The following is a 23640-nucleotide window of genomic DNA, read 5'->3' on the forward strand; positions in this document are numbered from 1 at the left end:
GGGAACCTCTCTTTCTGTCTTTCTTTCTTTCTTTCTTTCTGTTCCTGCGAAACTCTGATAGAGGGGAGGGGCATTTTTACATAGCTGCTACACTGCTATAATTATTGGCAATATCTAGATTTATTTAAAAGGAAAGTTATTAATATCTAGGGCAGTTTTAAAAAGTAAAATAAAGTGTAAAGTCCTGGACCAGACACTACCATTTTGGTCCATTCAGCTAAAGAATTCCCTTGATAGCAGCACTTAGCTGACCCATTGGGACTTATAATCCCACCCACCCCAGGGTTGTCCACTCATTTATAGACAAACCAAACCTCATTAACTTTACTCCACAGTCATACACAGGCAGTCTTGCAGGCTGATACTCCAACATAGTACACCTGTTCATACCCATTTCAACCAATCAGGATGACTTTTATTCTCTGCAATAATTGTGCTGCTTTAGTTTCAAGGCCAATCATCTGGAAACTTAAAGCTTGTCCTATCTGTCTTCAGCTATCTACTTTAAAACAAGAGCTCTATAAAGTAATGCAAGAATTAGATGCAATTAAAGCAACTTATAGGACTGTGCAGAATCATAACTTCTCACCACTGCCTCAGAGAATAAAACCACAAAGGAACAGATGGTTCACAGTAGGCTCAGGCAGAATTCGTCATGTGACACAGAAGCATCCGCCCACACAAGTGTTGCCACTACAAAATTCTTTTGCTCCACTACAGCACTGTGATGTTCCTGAAACTAAAATTGAAGCAAAAGAAAAAGCAAGGAAGAGGGAACAAAAAGAGGAGAAGGTACCCAAAGAGAAAAGACACTCACAAATCACTAAACCCAAAACACATACTAGGAAATGTAGTTGGAAAGCAATGACCACAAATGCTCACAGTCTAAGCAATAAAATTCATGACCTTCAAGCCCTGATGTTGGAGACTGACTTGGACATAGTTGCAGTCACAGAGACATGGCTCAATGGTTCCCATGAATGGGATGTAAACATACCAGGCTATAATCTTTTTAGGAAGGATAGAGAGGGACGTAAAGGTGGAGGAGTAGCTCTGTATGTGAGAAATGATATCGCAGCAACTGAAATGACAGGGAAGTGGGGAAAGGAAGAAGCGATATGGATCACCTTAACAAGAGAGGTAAGAACCTTGGTCCACGTTGGTGTTGTCTACAGACCCCCGACACAGTTGGAGGAACTGGATAAAGATCTGATCGCTGATATTCAAAAGTTGGGGAAGAAAAGAGAGGTGCTGTTGTTGGGAGATTTTAATCTGCCGGATGTAGATTGGAAGGTTCCTTCTGCGAAATCAGAAAGAAGTAGAGAGATTGTGGATGCTTTCCAAAGTGCTCTGCTCAGACAAATGGTGACGGAACCCACAAGGGAGGAAGCGACGCTGGATCTGGTGCTCACGAATGGAGATAGTGTGTCAAATGTCCGAGTGGCTGCGCACCTGGGAAGCAGTGACCATCAAACGGTTTGTTTTGATATAACGGCTCATGTGATTAGCGGTCACTCTAAACTCAAAGTCCTGGACTTCAAGCGAACTGACTTTAACAAAATGGGGGAATACCTGAGGAAGGAGCTGATGGGCTGCGAGAACGCACAACATGTGGAAGGACAGTGGTCCAAGCTGAAAGAAGTAATAAACAGGGCCACAGACCTTTATGTAAGGAGAGTAAATAAAAGCAAGAGAAAAAGGAAACCGATATGGTTTTCAAAGCAAGTGGCTGAGAAAATAAAGGCTAAAGGGTTAGCGTTCCAGAAATACAAAAAAACTCAAGTAGAGGAACATGGGGAGGAATACCGGATGAAACTGAAAGAAGCCAAGAGAGAGGTACATCTGGCAAAGGCGCAAGCGGAAGAACAAATGGCTAGAAATGTACAGAGGGGAGACAAAAACTTCTTCAGGTATATTAGTGAAAGGAGAATGACTAAAAAGGAGATTGTGAGACTAAAAGATACAGCAAAACGCTATGTAGAAAATGATGAGGAAAAAGCCAATTTGCTAAATAGATACTTTTGTTCTGTTTTCACTGAAGAAAATCCTGGGGAAGGACCGAGAGGGACTGGCAAAAGTACACCTGAGAATGAATTGGATAGAGCACCGTTCACGGAAGAGAGTGTATATGAACAACTTGGAAAGCTAAAGGTGGACAAAGCCATGGGTCCGGACGGGATCCACCCCAGAATACTGAGGGAGCTCAGAGAGGTTCTGGCGGGTCCTCTCAAAGATTTGTTTAATAAATCCTTGGAGATGGGAGAGGTTCCGAGGGATTGGAAAACGGCGGAGGTGGTCCCTCTTCACAAAAGTGGTGATAGGGAAGAAGCTGGAAACTACAGGCCGGTAAGCCTCACTTCGGTTATTGGAAAAGTAATGGAAGCCATGCTGAAGGAAAGGATAGTGAATTTCCTGGAAGCCAATAAGTTGCAAGATCCGAAACAACATGGTTTCACCAAAGGGAAATCGTGCCAAACGAATCTCATTGAGTTCTTTGACTGGGTGACCGGAGAATTGAATCATGGACGTGCTATGGACGTCATCTACTTAGATTTCAGCAAGGCTTTTGACACGGTTCCCCACAGGAGGCTCTTGAATAAACTAGAAGGGTTGAAGATAGGACCCGAAGTGGTGAACTGGATTAGGAACTGGTTGACGGGCAGACGCCAGAGGGTGGTGGTAAATGGAGTTCGCTCGGAGGAGGGAAAAGGTGAGTAGTGGAGTGCCTCAGGGATCGGTGCTGGGGCCCATTCTGTTCAATATATTTGTGAGTGACATTGCCGAAGGGTTACAAGGTAAAGGTTGCCTTTTTGCGGATGACACCAAGATTTGCAACAGAGTGGACACCCCGGAGGGAGTGGAAAACAGGAAAAAAGATCTGAAGAAGCTGGAAGAATGGTCTAACGTTTGGCAATTAAAATTCAATGCGAAGAAATGCAAAGTGATGCACTTAAGGAGTAGAAATCCAAGGGAGACGTATGTGTTAGGCGGGGAGAGTCTGATAGGCACGGACGGGGAGAGGGATCTTGGGGTGATAGTATCTGAGGACCTGAAGGCGATGAAACAGTGCGACAAGGCGGTGGCCGTAGCGAGAAGGTTGCTAGGCTGTATAGAGAGAGGTGTGACCAGCAGAAGAAAGGAGGTTTTAATGCCCCTGTATAAGACGTTGGTGAGGCCCCACCTGGAGTATTGTGTTCAGTTTTGGAGGCCGCACCTTGCGAAGGATGTTAAAAAAATGGAAGCGGTACAAAGAAAAGCTACGAGGATGGTATGGGAGTTGCGTTCCAAGACGTATGAAGAGAGACTTGCTGACCTGAACATGTATACTCTGGAGGAAAGGAGGAACAGGGGTGATATGATACAGACGTTCAAATATTTGAAAGGTATTAATCCGCAAACAAATCTTTTCCGGAGATGGGAAGGCGGTAGAACGAGAGGACATGAAATGAGATTGAAGGGGGGCAGACTCAGGAAAGATGTCAGGAAGTATTTCTTCACGGAGAGGGTGGTGAACGCTTGGAATGCCCTCCCGCGGGAGGTGGTGGACATGAAAATGGTAACGGAATTCAAACATGCATGGTATAGGCATAAAGGAATCCTGTGCAGAAGGAATGGTTCCACAGAAGCTTAGCTGAAATTGGGTGGCGGGGGGAAGAGGGGTTGGTGGTTGAGAGGCGAGGATAGGGGAGGGCAGACTTATACGGGGTCTGTGCCAGAGCCGGTGATGGGAGGCGGGACTGGTGGTTGGGAGGCGGGAAATACTGCTGGACAGACTTATACGGTCTGTGCCCTGAAAAATACAGGTACAAATCAAGGTAAGGTATACACATATGAGTTTATCGTGGGCAGACTAGATGGACCGTGCAGGTCTTTTTCTGCCGTCATCTACTATGTTACTATGTTACTATGACCTCTGATCATCTTTTTGTGCTGTTTGCAGGTCCTCACAGAGGGTCTTCAGCGTCTAAAGCCACTATTGCCCGTTGGCTCAAAGAAGCTATCTTTTCAGCATATCTGCTGTCTGGCCGGGCTCCGCCTGAAGCCTTTAAGGCACATTCCACAAGAGCGATTTCCTCTTCCTGGGCGGAAACTGGAGCACTATCTCTTCATGAGATTTGCAGTGCTGCAACATGGGCTTCTAAGCTCTCTTTCGCCCGACATTACAAGCTGGATGTGGCTGCCAGGAGGAATGCGCGTTTTGGAGTACAGGTGCTAGCGTGTGGTGTGGCTTTTTCCCACCCTATTTAGAGATTGCTTTGTTACATCCCATACATAATGGCTTCATCTGCTTGATGACAAGGAAGGGAACATTAGGTTCTTACTATGATAATTTTCTTTCCTTTAGTCATAGCAGATGAAGCCATGAGCCCTCCTTGTATGATTATCTGTATTGCAGTGATTCTGATTTTAGGTGCTGTTCTTGTTTCCTGAAGTTATATTCCTTCCTTGGGGAGTCGGAAAACAGTCTTCAGGATTCTTGTTACAGTTATAGGAGGATGAGTTCATTCCCTCCAGTTCATGTTTTGGGAGGACGAGTTTATTCCCTCCAGGAGGATGAGTTCATTCCCTCCTTTTTTGAGTTCATGCCCTTGTTAAGGGGCCATCGTTCGCTGTGAGGAAAGTTCATGTTATTCTCATTGCAGTTTGCCATACTGCTTTGGAAGCTTCAAATACTGAAGAGGCAGTGGAGCTAGCTGGCCATGAGGCACTGTGAAAAGTTGAGTGCTCTCTATCTCCCCCTGCTGGTTGATGGACATAACCAATACGTAATGGCTTCATCTGCTATGACTAAAGGAAAGAAAATTATCATGGTAAGAACCTAATTTTCCCATATAGCAGAAGCAACATTTTATGTATTACCATAAATAAAACATAATACCTTTATTATACAGCATACAGTTAAAACAGCAGATACCAAACAAATATATGTAGAAATAACTCATTTAAAATTAAAACTGCGTTCAGTTTTGCAGCAGTGCGTTATACGTAGTGTTTGTCAAGGTTTTTGTGATTTCAATCAGTTGACTATCTAATGCTCCATCAATCGATATACTATCAAACATCCATCGATTGACCCCTGAAGAAGGCTGATATAGCCGAAACACGGATCGTGTTGGGTCCTAATAAAGGTTTTTCTGGAGCATCTTACCCTTGTGTGTGGCAACTGATCTCTTGATATTTGGTCCTCTCCACTCCATTTTTTTGTTGTGTTCGATTGCTGTGGAGAGTGTGAACCCCTCTCTGTTTTTCTGTGTGAGGATAATTTTATAAAAGGACATCTATGTCTATTATATGTGGGATACTGGCAGTATAGATCAGGTTTTCAAGTTTATTATAGACTACTAAAAAAGGCCCGTTTCTGACACAAATGAAACGGGCGCTGGCAAGGTTTTCCTCGGAGTGTGTATGTTTGAGAGAGTGTGTGTGAGAGAGAGAGAGAGAGAGTGAATGTGCGAGTGTGTGTGTGTGTGAAAGAGAGAGTGAGACTGGGTGCAAGTGTGTCTGTGAGAGAGAGTGTGTGTGAGAATGAGTGTGTTCCATGGGCCCCCTCTCCCTCCTTCCCTCCCTCCGAGTTCCAGGGTCGTCCCCCCCTCCCTCCGAGTTCCAGGGTCATCCCTCCCTCTCTCTCTCCGAGTTCCAGGGTCGTCCCTCCCTCCCTCCCTCCCTCTGAGTTCCAGGGTTGTCCCCCCCCCTCCCTCCCTCAGAGTTCCAGGGTTGTCCCTCCCTCTGAGTTCCAGGGTCGCCCCCCTCCATTCCTCCCTCACTCTGAGTTCCAGGGTCGTCCCCCCTCCCTCCAAGTTCCAGGGTCATCCCCCCTCCCTCCCTTCGAGTTCCAGGGTCGTCCCCCCTCCCTCCCTTCGAGTTCCAGGGTCATCCCTCCCTCTCTCTCTCTGAGTTCCAGGGTCGTCCCCCTCTCCCTCCCTTCGAGTTCCAGGGTCGTCCCCCTCTCCCTCCCTTCGAGTTCCAGGGTCGCCCCCTACCTCCCTCCCTCCCTCTGAGTTCCAGGGTCGTCCCCCTCTCCCTCCCTTCGAGTTCCAGGGTCGTCCCCCTCTCCCTCCCTTCGAGTTCCAGGGTCGCCCCCTACCTCCCTCCCTCCCTCTGAGTTCCAGGGTTGTCGTCCCCCCTCCCTCCCTCAGAGTTCCAGGGTTGTCGTCCCCCCTCCCTCCCTCAGAGTTCCAGGGTTGTCCCTCCCTCTGAGTTCCAGGGTCGCCCCCCTCCATTCCTCCCTCACTCTGAGTTCCAGGGTCGTCCCCCCTCCCTCCGAGTTCCAGGGTCATCCCCCCTCCCTCCCTTCGAGTTCCAGGGTCGTCCCCCCTCCCTCCCTTCGAGTTCCAGGGTCGTCCCCCCTCCCTCCCTTCGAGTTCCAGGGTCGCCCCTACCTCCCTCCCTCCCTCAGAGTTCCAGGGTTGTCCCCCCCTCCCTCCCTCCCTCCCTCAGAGTTCCAGGGTTGTCCCCCCCTCCCTCCCTCCCTCCCTCAGAGTTCCAGGGTCTCCCCCCTCCCTTCCTCCCTCACTCTGAGTTCCAGGGTCATCCCCTCCTCCTCCCTCCCTCCGTTCCAGGATCATCCCCTCCCTCCCTCCCTCCCTCCCTCCCTCCCTCTGAGTTCCAGGGTCGTCCTCCCCCTCCCTCCCTCCCGAGTTTCAGGTTCCCCCCTCCTCCCTCCCTCCGAGTTTCAGGGTCCCCCCCTCTCTGAGTTTCAAGGTCCCCCTCCCAGTTCCAGGATCCTCCCTCCCAGTTCCAGGGTCGTCGTCCCTCCCTTCCTCCCGCCCTCCCTCCCTTCCAGTTCCAGTACCCCTCCCTCCAAATTTTAGAAGTCATCTTCACTTACTAAGTCGGGGTTACAGCGGCTGTCAGCAGCGGTAAAAGGCGTGCAGGCTCGGCCCTTCTCTCTCTCTCAGCTCTGGTCCTGACCCCATTTCCTGTTTCCGAGCCTGCACACATTTTACCGCTGCTGACGGCCTCACCAATCTACTACATTTTTTTGAAGGGTGAACAAACATGTGGATAAAGGTGAGCCAGATATTGTGTATCTGGATTTTCAAAAGGCGTTTGACAAAATACATTATGAAAGACTCCAGAGAAAATTAGAGAGTCATGGGATAGGAGATAATGTTCTATTGTGGATTAAAAACTGGTTAAAAGATAGAAAACAGAGAGTAGGATTAAATCATCATTATTCTCAATGGAGAAGGGGTAGATAGTGAGGTTTCCCGGGGGTCTGTCCTGGGACCACTGCGTTATAACACATTTATAAATGATCTAGAGATGGGCGTAACTAGTGAGGTAATTAAATTTGAGTTGTTATATCGCAGGATTGTGAAAAATTACAAAAGGACCTTACGAGACTGGGTATCCAAGTGGCAGATGATGTTTAATGTGAGCAAGTGCAAAGTGATGCTTGTGGGAAAGAGGAATCTGAACTATAGCTACGGGATGCTAGGTTCAACATTAGGAGTCACTGAACAGGAAAGGGATCTAGGTTTCATCATTGATGATACATTGAACCTCTTTGCTCTGTCTGCAGTGCTGCCTAAGAAAGCAAATAGAACGTTAGGTATTATTAGGAAAGGAATGGAAAACAAAAATGACATTATAATGCGTCTGTATCACTCCATAGTGCGACCACACCTCGAAAATTGTGTGCCATTCTGGTCACTGCATCTCAAAAAAGATATAGTGGAATTAGAAAACGTACAGAGAAGGGTGATGAAAATGATGAAGGGGATGGGACGACTTCCCTATGAGGAAAGGCTAAAGTGGCTAGGGCTCTTCAGTTTCGAGAAAAGACGGCTGAGAGGAGATATAATAGAGGTCTATAAAAATAATGAGTGGAGTGGAACGGGTAGACATGAATCGCTTGTTTACTCTTTTTTTTTTTTCCCCAAAAAAAATACTAGGACTAGGGGGTACGCAATGAAGCTACAAAGTAGTAAATTTAAAACAAATCGTAGAAAACATTTCTTCACTCACTGTGTAATTAAACTCTGGAATTAGTTGCCAGAGAATGTGGTAAAAGCAGTTAGTGGAGTTTAAAAAAGGTTTGCATAACTTCCTAAAAGAAAAGTCCATAAGCATATTATTAAGATGGACTTGTGGAAAATCCACTGCTTATTTCTAGGATAGGCAGTATAAAATGTATTGTATTGTTTTGGGATCTTGCCAGGTACTTGTAACCTGGATTGACCACTGTTGGAAACAGGATGCTGGGCTTGATGGACCTTCGGTCTGTTCCAGTATGGCAACACTTAATGTTCTTATGTTCTTAACCCCTTTGGGGATAGACTGACACTCTTTGAGTTTTGAAGCCTTGTGTGATTAAATTGTGAGATTTTTCATAGGTCCTCACAGTCTGGGTTTAGCCATTCTGTTAGCAAGCTGCATATTTCATGCTCTTTTTGGGTCCTTTTGTATACCGCCATTCAAAAACTATCATGGTGGTGTACACATCAAACCAAAGCAGATGTAACACATAAAAAGACGTAAAAATAAACAACAACAGGACAGCTGAAGTGGAGGGCGGCCACTCAAAACTCAAAGTCCTGGATTTCAAGCGTGCTGATTTTAGTAAAATGGGGGAATACCTGAGGAAGGAACTGATGGGCTGGGAGGACGTACGAGAAGTGGAAGGATAGTGGTCCAAGCTGAAAGAAGCTATAAATAGGGCCACAAACCTTTATGTAAGGAGAGTACATAAAAGCAAGAGAAAAAGGAAACCGATATGGTTCTCCAAGCAAGTGGCTGAGAAAATAAAGGCTAAAGAGTTGGCGTTTCTGAAATATAGAAAAACTCAAGAAGAGGAACACGGGGAGGAATACCGGATGAAACAGAAAGAAGCCTAGAGAGAGATACGACTGGCGAAAGCGGAAGAACAAATGGCTAGAAATGTAAGGAGGGGTGACAAAAATTTCTTCAGGTATATTAGTGAAAGGAGAATGACTAAAAAGGGAATTGTGAGACTAAAAGATACTGTGAACCACTATGTAGATAAAGATGAAGAAAAAGCAGATTTGCTAAATAGATGCTTTTGTTCTGTTTTCACAGAAGAAAATCCTGGGGATGGACTGGCAAAAGTACATTTGAGAATGGAGTGGATATAGAACCGTTCACGGAAGAGTGTGTGTATGAACAACTTGAAAATCTGAAGGTTGACAAAGCCATGGGACCGGACGGGATCCACCCCAGGATATTGAGGGAGCTCAGAGAGGTTCTGGCGGGTCCTCTTAAAGATTTGTTTAATAAATCCTTGGAGATGGGAGAGGTTCCGAGGGATTGGAGAAAGGCGGATGTGGTTCCTCTTCACAAAAGTGGTGATAGGGAAGAAGCTGGAAACTACAGGCCGGTAAGCCTCACTTCGGTTATTGGAAAAGTAACGGGAGCGATGCTGAAGGAAAGGATAGTGAATTTCCTGGAAGCCAATAAGTTGCAAGATCCGAGACAACATGGTTTTACCAAAGGGAAATCGTGCCAAACGAATCTCATTGAATTCTTTGACTGGGTGACCGGAGAATTGAATCATGGACGTGCTATAGATGTAATCTACTTAGATTTCAGCAAAGCTTTTGACACGGTTCCCCACAAGAGGCTCTTAAATAAACTGGACAGGCTGAAGATAGGACCCGAAGTGGTGAACTGGATTAGGAACTGGTTGACGGACAGACGCCAGAGGGTGGTGGTTAATGGAATTTGCTCGGATGAGGGAAAGGTGAGTAGTGGAGTGCCTCAGGGATCGGTACTGGGGCCGATCCTGTTCAATATATTTGTGAGTGACATTGCCGAAGGGTTAGACGGTAAAGTTTGCCTATTTGCGGATGATACTAAGGTTTGTAACAGAGTGGACACCCGGGAGGGAGTGGAAAACATGAAAAAGGATCTGCGGAAGCTAGAAGAATGGTCTAAGGTTTGGAAATTAAAATTCAATGTGAAGAAATGCACTTAGGGAGTTGAAATCCATGAGAGACGTATGTGTTAGGCGGTGGGAGTCTGATATGTACGGACGGGGAGCGGGATCTTGGGGTGATAATATCTGAGGATCTGAAGGCGACGAAACAGTGTGACAAGGCAGTGGCCGTAGCTAGAAGGTTGCTAGGTTGTATAGAGAGAGGTGTGACCAGCAGAAAAAGGAGGTATTGATGCCCCTGTTTAAGTCGTTGGTGAGGCCCCACCTGGAATATTGTGTTCCGTTTTGGAGGCCGTCTCTTGCTAAGGATGTAAAAAGAATTGAAGTGGTGCAAAGAAAAGCTTCGCGAATGGTATGGGATTTTCGTTACAAGACATATGAGGAGAGACTTGCTGACCTGAACATGTATACCCTGGAGGAAAGGAGAAACAGGGGTGATATGATACAGACGTTCAAATATTTGAAAGGAATTAGTCTGCAAACGAACCTTTTCCGGAGATGGGAAGATGGTAGAACTAGAGGACATGAAATGAGATTGAAGGGGGGCAGACTCAAGAAAAATGTCAGGAAGTATTTTTTTACGGAGAGAGTGGTAGATGCTTGGAATGCCCTCCTGCGGGGTGGTGGAGATGAAAACGGTAACGGAATTCAAACATGCTTGGGATAAACATAAAGGAATCCTGTTCGGAAGGAATGGATCCTCAGAAGCTTAGCCGAGATTGGGTGGCAGAGCCAGTGGTGGGAGGCGGGGCTGGTAGTTGGGAAGCAGGGCTAGTGCTGGGCAGACTTCTACGGTCTGTGCCCTGAAAATGACAGGTACAAATCAAGGTAAGGTATACACAAAAAGTAGCACATAAGAGTTTATCTTGTTGGGCAGACTGTTTGGGCCGTGCAGGTCTTTTTCTGCCGTCATCATCTACTATGACAGCAGTCAAGACCAAGTATTGCAGAGAAAAGGGGATGAATAGATACGTAAACCAAAAATAAATATCAGCCAACATGAGGGAGGGAGAGAAAAATACCAAAATAGGAATCCCTGAAACTGAGGTTAAGAAAAGCCTTTAGTATAAAACCAAGCCTTCAGAGTAGACTTGAACCTAGTCCATAACGGTTCCAAATGAAGAGTTTTGGGCAGTTGGTTCTGGATCATGGGAGGTGGAAGAATGAGACAGTGAAGTGAACAAACTGCCCACAATTGTCAGACACCAATAATCAAAGGAAAATCACATATGTAAGTTTGCTTTGATTGTTTTGGCAGATACGACGTAAGTGAGGTATTTTGCACCTGCAGTTTCTGCAGGGAAATACCTATAGAAAAAAGGGCACTTTCAAATCTGTATACAGTCTTACACCTTTTTTCCCCTTCTACCAAAACATGCTTTAACACTGCAGGTATAAGGATTCACCTGTAAAACTGTGTGCATATTTCCACCTGCAGTGAGGATGGGAAGTTTTCAAAAAGCCTGTTTACACGGTTAAAAAAAGTATTTTATCCACGGAAATTGGCTTTTCAAAATGGCACTGAATAAGAAATTGCATGCTTTCTGTCGTTGGCTTTTGGACATTTGCTAGACTGTTTGCTTTCCTAAGATTGTGTCCTCATGAGAAGTGAGAGCTGGGACTGGACCCATATCGCTTACTTGGCACTTGAGGCGTATTTGGCATGTGCAGAGCAGCCAGCATAACGCTTTGCTGCTCTGTGCATGCTTGACTGGCTGATTGGCCGACAGTTTTACGATGGAATAGAGAATGCAAGTGAGCTACAACGAGTAGCTCACTTGCATTCCCTTTCCTTGATGCATAGCCGTTCCGTACCAATTCGCTATGGAATTCGGTAGGGAACGGCTCTAACGACGACTTTAGTGCATTTGGCCCTAAGTTGGGTGGGCAGCACTTCCACACATTGCAGGGGAAGATCCTTGATTGTGTTTCAGAGGGGTGTGGGATGGTGCCTGGTTGCATTCTTCCCTCTGGTCACCCCTTGCTCCTGCTTCCCATAGTCACTGCTGCTTGATTTCTGCCCTCTCATAGGTTGTCATGAACTGTGCCATTCCAAAGGGTCTCAAGTATAACCAGGCCACACCCAACTTCCATCAATGGCGTGACGCTCGACAGGTCTGGGGTCTGAACTTCAGCAGTAAAGAGGATGCTGCTCAGTTTGCCATTAGTATGATGCAAGCACTGGATATGCTGGAGATTGGTGAGTGCTCCCCGGGGCTATCACAAGGGGTGGGCATGAAGGAGGAGGGTGCAACCATTTTGAGTAAGTCTGTGAGCACATGAACCTGAAATGGGAAAGCTTGGTGCTGAAAGCATTTCTTGCCCATGGTGCCATTTTTTTCTAGTGATTTGCCCTGGTCCAAGCTCCACCCATCCCTCCTTTCCAAATGAGTAAGTTCTTTCTTTTGCCCCCTCTTACTGGCCCCGGAGCCCAGGTCTGCTGTAAATGGAACTGTAAATGTCAATAATATTGTGATTACATTGTACATCGACTATGGGCAGCAGTGACTGTTGTAGCACTGTCACTGTACATGTGTTTAAATCTTAGGAAATTCAGTCTGGGGCAGTTAAATGGCTTGGTTAGGGCTAGTTGCTAATTTTCTGTTGATCTTAACCAGCTACATGCCATGGAAATTCATAGTTAGTACCTAACTCAAAACCGTCTGTTAGGGGCATTCCAGGGGCGGAGTCAACACTTGGCCACTCGAGTGCTGATATTCAGCTTTTAAGCAGCCAGGCTTAGCACATAAATGGGACCACATAAACTAAAGTCTGTCCTGTTTTTACGTAGTAGCCCATGTCCGTTTAAGTGCTGAATATCAACTTAAGCAGCTATGTGTTAGCCAGCCTAGAAATAACCGGATATTCAAAGCCGAAGCCTGCACAGGTCCCGGCTTTGACTATCTGGGTTGAATATGTTTTGGGAAATGGAATCCGTTATCTTTATCCTCTGATGCCAGAGGCTCTTCCCTGCCTCTGAGCTCCAGGGGCGTAGCCAGACCTCGAGATGGGAGGGGGTCAGAGCTCAAAGTGGAGGGGCACAATTTGGTCCGCCCCACCCCCACCACTGCCCTGCCGCTCCCCACCCATTGCTGCTGCTGCACATACTTTGGCTGGCGGGGGTTCCCAATCCCCGCCAGCTGAAGCACTGCCGCCGCCGCACATACCTTGGCCCACCAGCTGAGGCCTTTGTACAGCACTGATCTGTGGCGCTGCTGAATTGCCTTCCCTGCTCCCTCTTCCCCTCACGTCCGGCACGCTCGTTTTAATGAAATTGAGCACGTGGCCACCCACTCAAGACTCCCCTCTCCCCAAGACTCCCTCAAAACCTGTCCCCTTGCAGTGAGGTAAACTTATAACTGAGTCCATTCTTCCCTCTGGGGTCAAATTTCCCCTAATGCCATTCAGTCAGTTTTTCAAACTCCGCCAACAATTGCAATCAGTGTAACCGTGGAGCCAGTTGTTTGCTTTCAGTGTGTGGCAGTCTCATATTTAACTGCCGCTAAGCACAGTCGTTTAAGTCACCTCTGCCTTCGAAGGCCCTTTTTGTTAAAAAGGCCAAGCAAACAAGCCCGAGGCTCCAAAGGAAATGTACAACCCTGTCCCCTCATCAAGAGTTGAGTCACTGAAGTGCAAAAAACCTGTATTAACCCACATGTCCACCAAATATGGTAAAAAGACCCTCGTTCCTACAAACATCTCCAGCAGGTGTTGATTGTGGTTGCAGGGAATATGGCTTTCAATTTAACTGGTGTATAACACCAGTGAGAAGCCACATTAAAGGCATTTTTTAAAATCAAAACACATATTGAAGATTTCTGAATTTCCAGAAAAACCCTTTTCCATTTCCACTTACTAAGTTCCCTATCCAAATCCTGTTCCCATTTATAGCTTGAAATTTAAGGAACTCAGACCAACAAAGAAACTTATACAAAATATAAATAGGACCCTTCACCTTTCTCAAGGATGCCCATACATTTTCAAGAGATTCCCTGTCCTCCTTGTCCTCAAGGAACCAGCCCTGATTGGCCATGAAATTTTTAACTTGCAAGTAAGAAAAAAGATCAGAGGAGGGAACATAAGACTCCTAGAGATCAGAAAAGGGAATAATCTCCCCCACATCTAAGAGCTGATGAAAATAGGTCAAGTCTTGGGATTCCAATTTAGCAAAAGATCTGCCTAACCCGCCACCCGCCCCAAAGGTAGGCTCAAACTGTATTGATGCCAAAGTGGAAACCCTAGGGGAGCTACCATAGCAGCTTCTAACTTTACCCTACAGGAGAATCAAGTGCCTCATAAAAGGATTACTAATCCTCTCCCGCCAAGAAGCCGCAGGGCACGAATGCCAAAGCAAGTGTTTCAAAGCAAAACTGGGAAAATGAACCTGCTCCAACATGATTCCAGGCTTTCCGCATCCAGTATCCTACTCTGCAAGTTGACGCAGCTGGGTCGCCCAGTAATACCAAGTCAAAAATCGGTACAGCACGATCTTCAAAAACTACAGGGTACCACAGAACTGACCCGGACAACCTAGGAACATGCCCCTCCCCAAACGAATCAAGACAATCTCCACTGGGCCTTATCCAAAACCCCCTGAGGTATCTCAGTAATCAGAGTTTGAAACAAAAGTAACAACCGGGGAAGAACATTAATTTTAATAGCAGCTATATGGCCCCATCAAGACATCCAAGACCCCTGCCAGCGATCCGTCTCAAGATTTAGCTGAGGAAAAAGCTGTCCATAATTGGATATCCCACACAATGAATTCCCTGAGTAGCCCAGCAAAATAGAAAAATTTTTTTTGGAAATAAACCTCATCAGCCTCATCAGTTGTAATACCTAACGACTCCGTTTTGTCACAGTTGACTTTAAAGCCAGACACCTTACCTTTTCAAAAGCACCCAACTCTCTTAAAAGAACTGGTAATGTGGAGAGAGGGTGCCCCACATACAATAAGACATTATTTATTTATTTATTTATTTATTTGTTGCTTATATCCCACATTTTCCCACTCGTGCAGGCTCAATGTGGCTTACAGTAAGATAAATAAAAGTACAAACTTAAAGGTTATGCAAGCATCTAACAGAGTGAACTAGATAGGGAAGGGGACAAAGGATACATTAATCAACATTGTAAGTTGAGGAGTAAGTCTTAGCAAAGAGGAATGTCTTTAACAACTTCTTAAAAAGGCCATGGTCTTCTTGAGTTTTAAGGTGATGAGGTAACAAATTCCAGTGTTTGGGACTCCAGTAACGGAAGGACGAGGCAAAGATTTTCTTGTACTTTACTCCCTTACAGGTCGGAAAATGGAGGTAGAGATAGGACCGAGCAGCAGGGTTGGCATTTCTAGGCGGAAGGTCAATCAAGGGGAGCATGTATTCCGGTGCAGTCCCATAGATGATTTTATGCGTCAGGGAACAGATCTTAAAAGCAATTCGCTCGTGTACAGGCAGCCAATGAAGTTTAAAGCGCAGGGGTTCGGCATGTTCAAAACGCCTTACTCTAAGGATGAGCCTCGCCGCAGTGTTCTGAGCCGTTTGGAGCATTTTCAATAAGGAGGCCTGACAACCCACGTAAATACCACTACAATAGTCCAGATGGGATAGGACAAGCCAGTGGATAAGGGTTCGAAACAAGTCTCTTGGAAGGAGGTATCTGATGCGCCGAAGCCTCCACATTGCCTGGAACATTTTTTTGGTGACCAAATGTACATGATCAACCAGCTGGAGATGTGAGTCCAGATGTACTCCTAAAAGTCTCAGGCTGTTGGCAATCGGGAGGGCCGAGCCCAGAACTGGAAGCATAGTGTCAGATATATGAGCGTACGTGGACGAGAGGATGAGACAGTGAGTTTTTTCCCTGTTGAGCCTGAATCGGAACACCTTGGCCCAGTGTTCTAAGGTGGTGAAACATGCATCTATGAGGTTGGCAGCTTCTGATATTGAGGATTGAAAAGGGATGTAAACTGTAATATCATCCGCATAGATGAAAGGGTTGAGGTTTAAGTTTGCAAGTGCTGTGGCTAACGGCATCATCATAATATTGAACAGGGTAGGTGAAAGAGGAGAGCCCTGAGGGACCCCACAGGAAGCATTCCACGGTTCTGAAGTGTGGGAGTTCACCATGACCTGATAGGACCTTGAGGTCAAGAAACCCTTGAACCAATGCAAAACTGGCCCTCCTATACCGAAAGAATCCAGTAGATGGAGCAGGAGTTCGTGATCCACCATATCAAAAGCACTAGACATGTCAAATTGTAGTAGAAGAATCTTCCGTCCAACCGATAGTTCTCGTCTAAAGTTAGATAAGAGAGTGACCAAGACTGTCTCCGTGCTGTAATGAACTCGAAATCCTGATTGCGAATGGTGGAGGATATCAAAATTAGTCAAAAACTCGTTGAGCTGAACATTGACCAGACTTTCCATCAGTTTGATAACTAGAGGTATCGAAGCCACTGGACGATAGTTGGAGATGACATCTGGCTTGATCTTAGGATTCTTTGGGATTGGGGTGAGAAGGATGTTTCCATGGCCTGACGGGAAAAAACCTGCGTTTAACATATAATTGAGGTAACAAGTCAATTCTTCAATGTAACATTTTGGTGCAACTTTTAGGAGGTGGGTTGGACATACATCTAATCTGCAGCTTTTATTTGTGAATTTACGTAAAGCCATAGTCACCTTGTCAGGCAACAGGCGATTGAATTTGATCCAATAGCGGTCAGCCGGGCAAGCGCCAAATGGCACGACCAGGGATGCCAGGAAGTCGTCCACCTCAGAGAGGTTGCTGACGGTTGAAGACCGCAGGGTAAGGATTTTCTCCTTGAAGTAAGATCCTAGTTGTATAGCTGAAGGAGGAATAACACTGGAGCATTCTAACTTGCGAGTATCTAGAAAGGTGTTTAGTAGCTGGTATATCTGTCGGATGTCCCGGCCTGCCACCTGCATCTTAGATGAAAAGTAGGTGCGCTTTGCAGATCGGATAGCATATTTATACTTGCGATGACTACTTTTCCAGGCCTCCCAAGCCAGATCGGTTTTGCATTTTCGCCAAGTTCTTTCCGTACGTCGTACCTCACATTTCAAAGCTCTCAGTTCTGTTGAGAACCAAGGTGATAATCTACGATTGTACGAGGATTTAAGACGCAGGGGTGCAATTGTATTCAATACTGTTTTGCAAGTGTGGTCCCAATCGGAGAGATAATTGGGCGAGGATGGTTGCAGATCCAAGCCATGACTGTAGAGAGATCTCCAGAACAAGCTGGGGTCGATGACGCCTCTGGTGTAATATTGGTGAGACTGACGAGGTCGGAGGGGACTTGAGGTTTGCCAATGCAGGGTGAACTGCAATTTAAAGTGATCCGACCAGGCCGTTTCCAGCCAGTCAATATCATGAACAGAAAAGTTACGATCTTCTAAAAATTTAAATGAGAGGAAGTCCAGTGAATGGCCTTTACAGTGAGTTGGACCAGAGATAGGACATTCAAGATCACAAAGGTGGAGAAAATCCAGGAACTGGGATACATCTGGTGAGGTGGTATTATCCAAATGGAGGTTAAGATCGCCCAAGAAAAGTGTATTCGAGTTATTCATGCAGACATTAGAGATGAAATCCAGAAGCACAGATTGACTGCTTGACCAGGAAATTGGTGGTCTATAAATCAGCACACAGGCCAGCTGGCCATGAAGGGAGGAGTGATGAACATTGACAGCAGCGACTTCCAGCAACGAGGAGGTCAAAACCGAAATTGTATCTACTATGAGGTAGGAGCGGTAAATGAGCGCTAACCCGCCCCCTCGCTTGTCTTTTCTGTCCCAATGGATGATTTTGTAGCCTGCAGGGCAGAGATCTAATACAATGGGGTCTTTAGGTGTTCTTATCCAGGTTTCTGTGATGAACAACATATCTAGAGCGTCGGAGGAGATCCAGTCAGATATCATTTCAGGGTTGCTCACTACTGATCTCGCATTTACATAGCCCACATGTAAAGATTGGAATTGCACTTGTTTCGCTTGCACAATGGGAACCGTTGAGTAATGATATTGCTTGCGAGGATGGGACTTAGAGGCAACAGAGACAGATAGTTGATCAGCATGTGACGAGTTGCAAGATGGTGTGCGGGATGAGAGCTTCCTATGTCCAGTGATGATGGGAATGTGGCCATAAGAGGATTCAGTAGCAGTTAGGACGGAGTGCAACAGGGCTGACAGGTAGAGAATTTGAGTTATGGAGGACGAGAACATGATTATGCCAGGAGGTGACAGGAGATGAGATTGTAATCTGGTTAATCTAATTGTAATCTTGTTAGTGAAGAAGGGGAATCCATATGTAACAGGCTAATCTTGGCAGATTAAATAAAGCCCGGAGCATTCTCCACAGATCTGCAGTTAGGGCAAACAGGAGGAAGGGAGATGCAACAGCTGATTAGTTGCAAGACGTCCAGTGCCGAAACAGGCTCCTCCTTCTTCAAGCAAAACAGGCAGCTTAGAATCAAGGTGGGGCTACTCCTCTTCTGGAGCCGCTAAAAGCGGCAACATCGCTCCGTATCGACAGCAGATTTTGAGAAAAGATGGCGAATTCTGTGGGAGACCGTTAAATGGCGGCCTTAGTGCTGTTTCTAACACGACGTCTGCACCCCCGACCACAACGAACGAGACCGCTTGTTCAACCTGCAGCAGGGAGGATAACAGCTGATCGACAACAGCGGCAGTGAGCGGAACTGCACTCTAGCGACGGGATTATAAGAGCGATCAGCTGGGAGGAGAAGGCAGGTATCACGGGGAGACCCGTTGTGTTATTGTCAAGCTTGTTAGAAAAATTAGTGAAAATTGGAGAGCAGTCAGTGCATCAGCGGGGTCCAGGGAAGGCTGTCAAAATCGAGACTAGCAGGAGAAGTCAATAGGTTTTGGGAGAAACAGCGAAGGTATACGGAGCTGTAGTTATTGAGTCCGTTAGTTGGCAGCCATCTTGCCTTTTTATCCACGAATAAGGCCATCTTATAATTCTGGGTCCCCACCTGAAACCCAAGACATCCACATTATCCCGGAGACTCTGCACAAAATGCTCTATAAAGATAGCAAACAACATGGGCAAGAACGGACAGCCCTGTCTTGTACCTTGTCTGATATCAAAGGTCTCTGTATAGCTATTAACTTTAACAAGCAGTAGGATGCGCATATAATTGCTCAATCCAAGTACAAAATCCATTCCCAAAACCAATCTTATCCAATATAGCCCAAAGATAGTCCCAGTGAACCCGGTCAGAGGCCTTCTCTGCATCTAAAGGTACAAGAACCAAATTTTCCTGAGTTTGCTGAGACCTCCAAATAATGTTCAGTGTACAGTGGATGTTATCTGCCATCTGACACTGAGGAATAAAACTAGATTGATCCACCTGAATTAAATCTGGTAAAACAGTCTTCAAGTGGTCTGCCATAATTTTTGCTAACAACTTAGCATCAACTGTCAACAAAGATATGGGTCTATATGACCCACAGATCGCTGGATCCTTATGAGGCTTAAACAGATCTGTTATTCCTGCCTTTCCTATGCTAGATGGAAAAGGCTATCCCCCAAACACCCATTTCCCACCCTCCCCAAAAGGCCTCCAATAGTGCCATAAAATAACATAAAATTTGGCTGTAAGGCCATTCAGGCCTGGAGCTTTTCCATTCTTAAGACTTTTCACCCCCCCCCCCCCCCAAGGATTTCAGAAGAGGTAACAGGAGCTTCCCAAGTGTGTCCTATCCACTTTGAAAGCCGCAGGAGGCAAATATCATCCAAATAACTAGGAATCTCTCTCGCCCCCTTCCCCCCCCCCCCCCCCCCGAACTCTGGTCATCCACACTATACAACTTCTGATAATAATCCAAAAAGTTGTCTGAATTGCAGAATCCATATAATATAAACAGTCACAAACGCCTCCCCCTTAGATCTTGGGTACAGTTTGGGAGATCCGCTTTTCCCTCAAATGCCTCGCCAGTATAGTCCCTGACTTATTACCAAATCCCTTTAAAGTGGAGATTGCATCTCCATGATCGATTCTTAAGATCCTTGTCCTCGATCTTATCAAGGATCTCCTGATGACTCATCTGCTGCCGCTGCTGAGTCTGTGTAATGCTCTGCACTGTCGCCTCCAGACCCTCGATGCGTTCCTCCGCTTGCTTGATGCAGTTCCCGATCTCTTGGATGTCCCCTCGGAGCCCTGCGATTGAAGACTGCTGGTCCCTGAGAAACACCTTCAAAGACTGAAATCACTGCGCCACTTCTTGCTTAGTGAATTCTGCCATCACACAGTCTCCACCACGAGGTCATCCTCCTCTGATTCAGTGTGCTTTGCTGCCATATTGGAGCCTCCAATGCTGATCTTCCAATGGAGTGTATTTAAATTTATCCAGCTTCTTGCATGCAGCCATTAGCATCCCACAGCAAACTCTAATATCACAGACCACCAAACACTATCCAAGGTAGGGGAAAATCACCATAAATAAAACAATCTGTTTTAGATGCACTATATTCTCATGCATATCCTGATGCCACTGATATTGGCTATGCCCGGATCTCAGTAACATGAGCTTTTGGTTTCTCTCCTCCGCCTCAGGTCCTGTAGCACCCTGGCCAGTCCAGAATGGACCATTGCCGGAGGAGCTGGAGCAGCAGAAAAGGTACAGGATTTGGAGTTGAAGGGTCAGGGGCTAGGTTGGTGTGTTTCGTGATTTTGGAGTTGGGGAGAATGGGAATTAGTTTAAATTGAATCAGAATGTGCTGTGCCAGCCCTGTTCTCTAATTCTTTCTGTCTCATTCTCTATCATTTTTATCCTTCTGACTCTTCCCACTTTTGCACACTGACAGGCGAGGGGGTAAACAAGACCATTCCTGGGCTTGCCAGACTTCTAAGAAAGAAATCCTGATAAGGGATTCTCTTCAATTTATTAATTCTAATCTCCTTTTCTTTTTGGAGAAGGTGAGAAGGAAATCTCCCCCCATTCCCCCAGCAAAAGACAGGGTCTGAGATATTAAGAATGCCAACTGATGTTTGAACTGATCAAACACCCGCCCATTAGCCACTGGATGGGCAAACACACCCAGGTAGAATGTGTGACTTTGTTTCTGCCTTTATGGATCTTGTCACTGCAGGGAGCCTGAAGTTGCTTCTGGTGTAACTGTTGGGCTGGCAGGTCTTTGTATGTCAGTGAAGGCATAGGGGATGAATTACCATGGCTACGGCTAGAGAAATTTTATATGTCAGATTCTCTCTTTAACCCTCCCCCCTTTCTCCTCTCCCTCACATTTTGCGGCCAGCCAGCCTGATTATTTTGGAGTTTGTTCCTATGAATGTTTTCAGTCTCACTGTCTTATCTAGTGATGCACATTTTACCTTTGTTACCCATGTCCCTCAGGCAGCAACAGGAGCGGGAGCAACAGGAGCGGGAGCAGCAGGAACGGGAGCAGCAGGAACGAGAGCGTAGGGTGTCAAATGCAGGTACGGTGGAGACTGGAAGCAAGTTGGAAGAAAGGGTTGTGCTAGGAGAATTGAACCCTAAATTGGAGTCATGCAGAGACCTGCCTGAGAACCAAACTCCTCACACTTGGCAGTAAAATTCAAATCCTGGGGTCTCCAAATGGGTTAGTTACATGCATTCCGTGATAGGAATGAACCTTGATCCTTTACCAGGTTAACACGTGGTGGTTTCAGGCCTCGGAACTCATAACAAGAATCTGAGTTATACAGTGCCAGTCAATAAAGTACCCTCCACACTGAGTGTTTTGGGAGCCTGTGTATAGAGCCACCTCTAGGCTAAAAGCATTTTTGGCATCCAGTCAGTTGACGGGATTTTTAAAAGGGAAGGAGTAAGGAGGTGGGGAAGAGACCCAAGGGCCGATGTAATAAAGTACAGGAAACTTACCACAGAGTTTAGTGCAGGGTTCTGCATACAGGTTTTTTTGTTACTATGGCTATACAATACAGAAATGAGTCTAGTATGCAAGAAAACTTTGCATAAAGGGGAGGCAATGATGTAATTTTACAGACAGAAGTTCAAACAATTCACAGGACTCTGCAGCTATACAGGAGCTGATGGGCTGATGATCAGAAGCAAATGGAGGCGCTAGAGGCTGTTAACGCCTTACTAGTGCCTGCATTTGCTACTGCCCCATGATCAGAGCCCCCGAGCGTGTGAAACAATGCGCTCGCGGGCTCTGAACGCAACTAGCGTGCAAAACAGGGCTCTTAGCGCAAGTAACATGCAAATGCGTGCTAAATGTACAGTGAAACATCGGTTCTCGTTGACTTCTGGTCTTGTCGTTTTCGGTTATTGTTGATTTGTTTTACGAAATTTTTGTCTCGGTTTTCGTCGGTTGCCTCGGATTTCGTTGGCGTGCCCACACTGCTAATTTTGTGTCTTCCATACACCAAGAGGAGTCTTCAGAAAGGTAAATGCCATGTTAAATGTTCATTTATTCTATACATTAGTCTTTTTTATTCATTTAAAAGAATTTAGAAGAAAAATTGCTTGTTGTCTTGGTTTTCGTCGGTTTCGGTTTTTGTCAATATTTTTTGGACTAATTATCGACGAAAACCGAGGTTTCACTGTATTCCTCCCCAATGATTAGCTTGCAGTGCGCCAAACATTGGCAGTTTCTCCCTTATATGGTGTGAAGCCCCGCCCAGCGCATCCCAGGATGCACTAGGTAGGGCTGGGCACCACCATTTTTGAGACGGCACCAATGGAAGAGGAGGGAGGTCACCTCTCTCCAACAAAGGTAGGGGGGTGGGGAAGGGCCGCTAGACCACCAGGTTGGGGGGGGGGGGGATTGATCCGCAGCACACTGGACCACCAGGGATATCTGAGGGGATCCTAGAACACAAATTTTCAAAAAAATGTGCTTAAATGTGGAGAAAACCCTCAGAAACCTGGGACCAACTGTCGCAGGTTTAGAGCGGGGTTACTGATGTCATAAGTAACACAAGCCCAGATTCTATCATAGGGTAAAAAAACTCCACTTATGTGTTTGTTTATAAACTTATATCAAACATATATGCCTGTTTTTCATATTATATCGTATTTAAAGTAAATTTGTTTTCAAGTAAAGCAATGCTGGAAGCTTAACAGTGCAATTATTCAGGACTGTATCCTATATGCTTGATAAAATACGATATAATATAAAAAAACAGGCATATATGTTTGATATAAGTTTATAAACAAACACATAAGTGGAGTTTTTTTACCCTATGATAGAATCTGGGCGTGTGTTACTTATGACATCAGTAACCCCGCTCTAAACCTGCGACAGTTGGTCCCAGGTTTCTGAGGGTTTTCTCCACATTTAAGCACATTTTTTTGAAAATTTGTGTTCTAGGGTCATACTATATTTTGTATTACATTACGAACCCCAGACTCTAGACAATACTGCAGCATGGTATTTTATCATATCTGAGGGGATGTTAGGGGGGCTGGAAACCTACTGGATTTCCAGCCCCCCTGAACTTGTGTCGGGGGGGGGGGGGTTTGGGGGGTCCAGAGGTCCGCCGGACCTACAGCCCCCGTATTGCTTGGCTCGGGGTGGGGTACTTGGTGTCTGGTGGTCCCATGGACCTCCAGCCCCTGTGTTGGACAGGTCTGGGCTTTTGACATCTTTTGACATGTTATATGGCCTGGAATGTGAATGGCATCAATAATCCAGGTAAACTGAGCATTATTTTTAGAGAGCTGAATAGGATGAGGTGGGATGTTAGCTTTTTG

The 23640-nt window shown here is 45.9% G+C and overlaps 1 protein-coding gene across 2 annotated transcripts in view; it reads left to right on the top strand.

Moving 5' to 3' along the window:
• VASP (vasodilator stimulated phosphoprotein) overlaps positions 1-23640 on the top strand; it is a 183422-nt gene that overhangs the window by 97983 nt on the left and 61799 nt on the right. For both annotated transcript variants that reach the window (XM_030220022.1, XM_030220023.1), the window contains exons 3-5: positions 11930-12098; positions 20499-20562; positions 21298-21380. In XM_030220022.1, the coding sequence (XP_030075882.1) occupies positions 11930-12098; positions 20499-20562; positions 21298-21380 (316 nt within the window). The remainder of the gene's footprint in view (positions 1-11929; positions 12099-20498; positions 20563-21297; positions 21381-23640) is intronic.

The sequence above is a fragment of the Microcaecilia unicolor genome, chromosome 11, assembly GCF_901765095.1.
Source record: "Microcaecilia unicolor chromosome 11, aMicUni1.1, whole genome shotgun sequence".
In the NCBI taxonomy this organism is placed as follows: domain Eukaryota; kingdom Metazoa; phylum Chordata; class Amphibia; order Gymnophiona; family Siphonopidae; genus Microcaecilia; species Microcaecilia unicolor.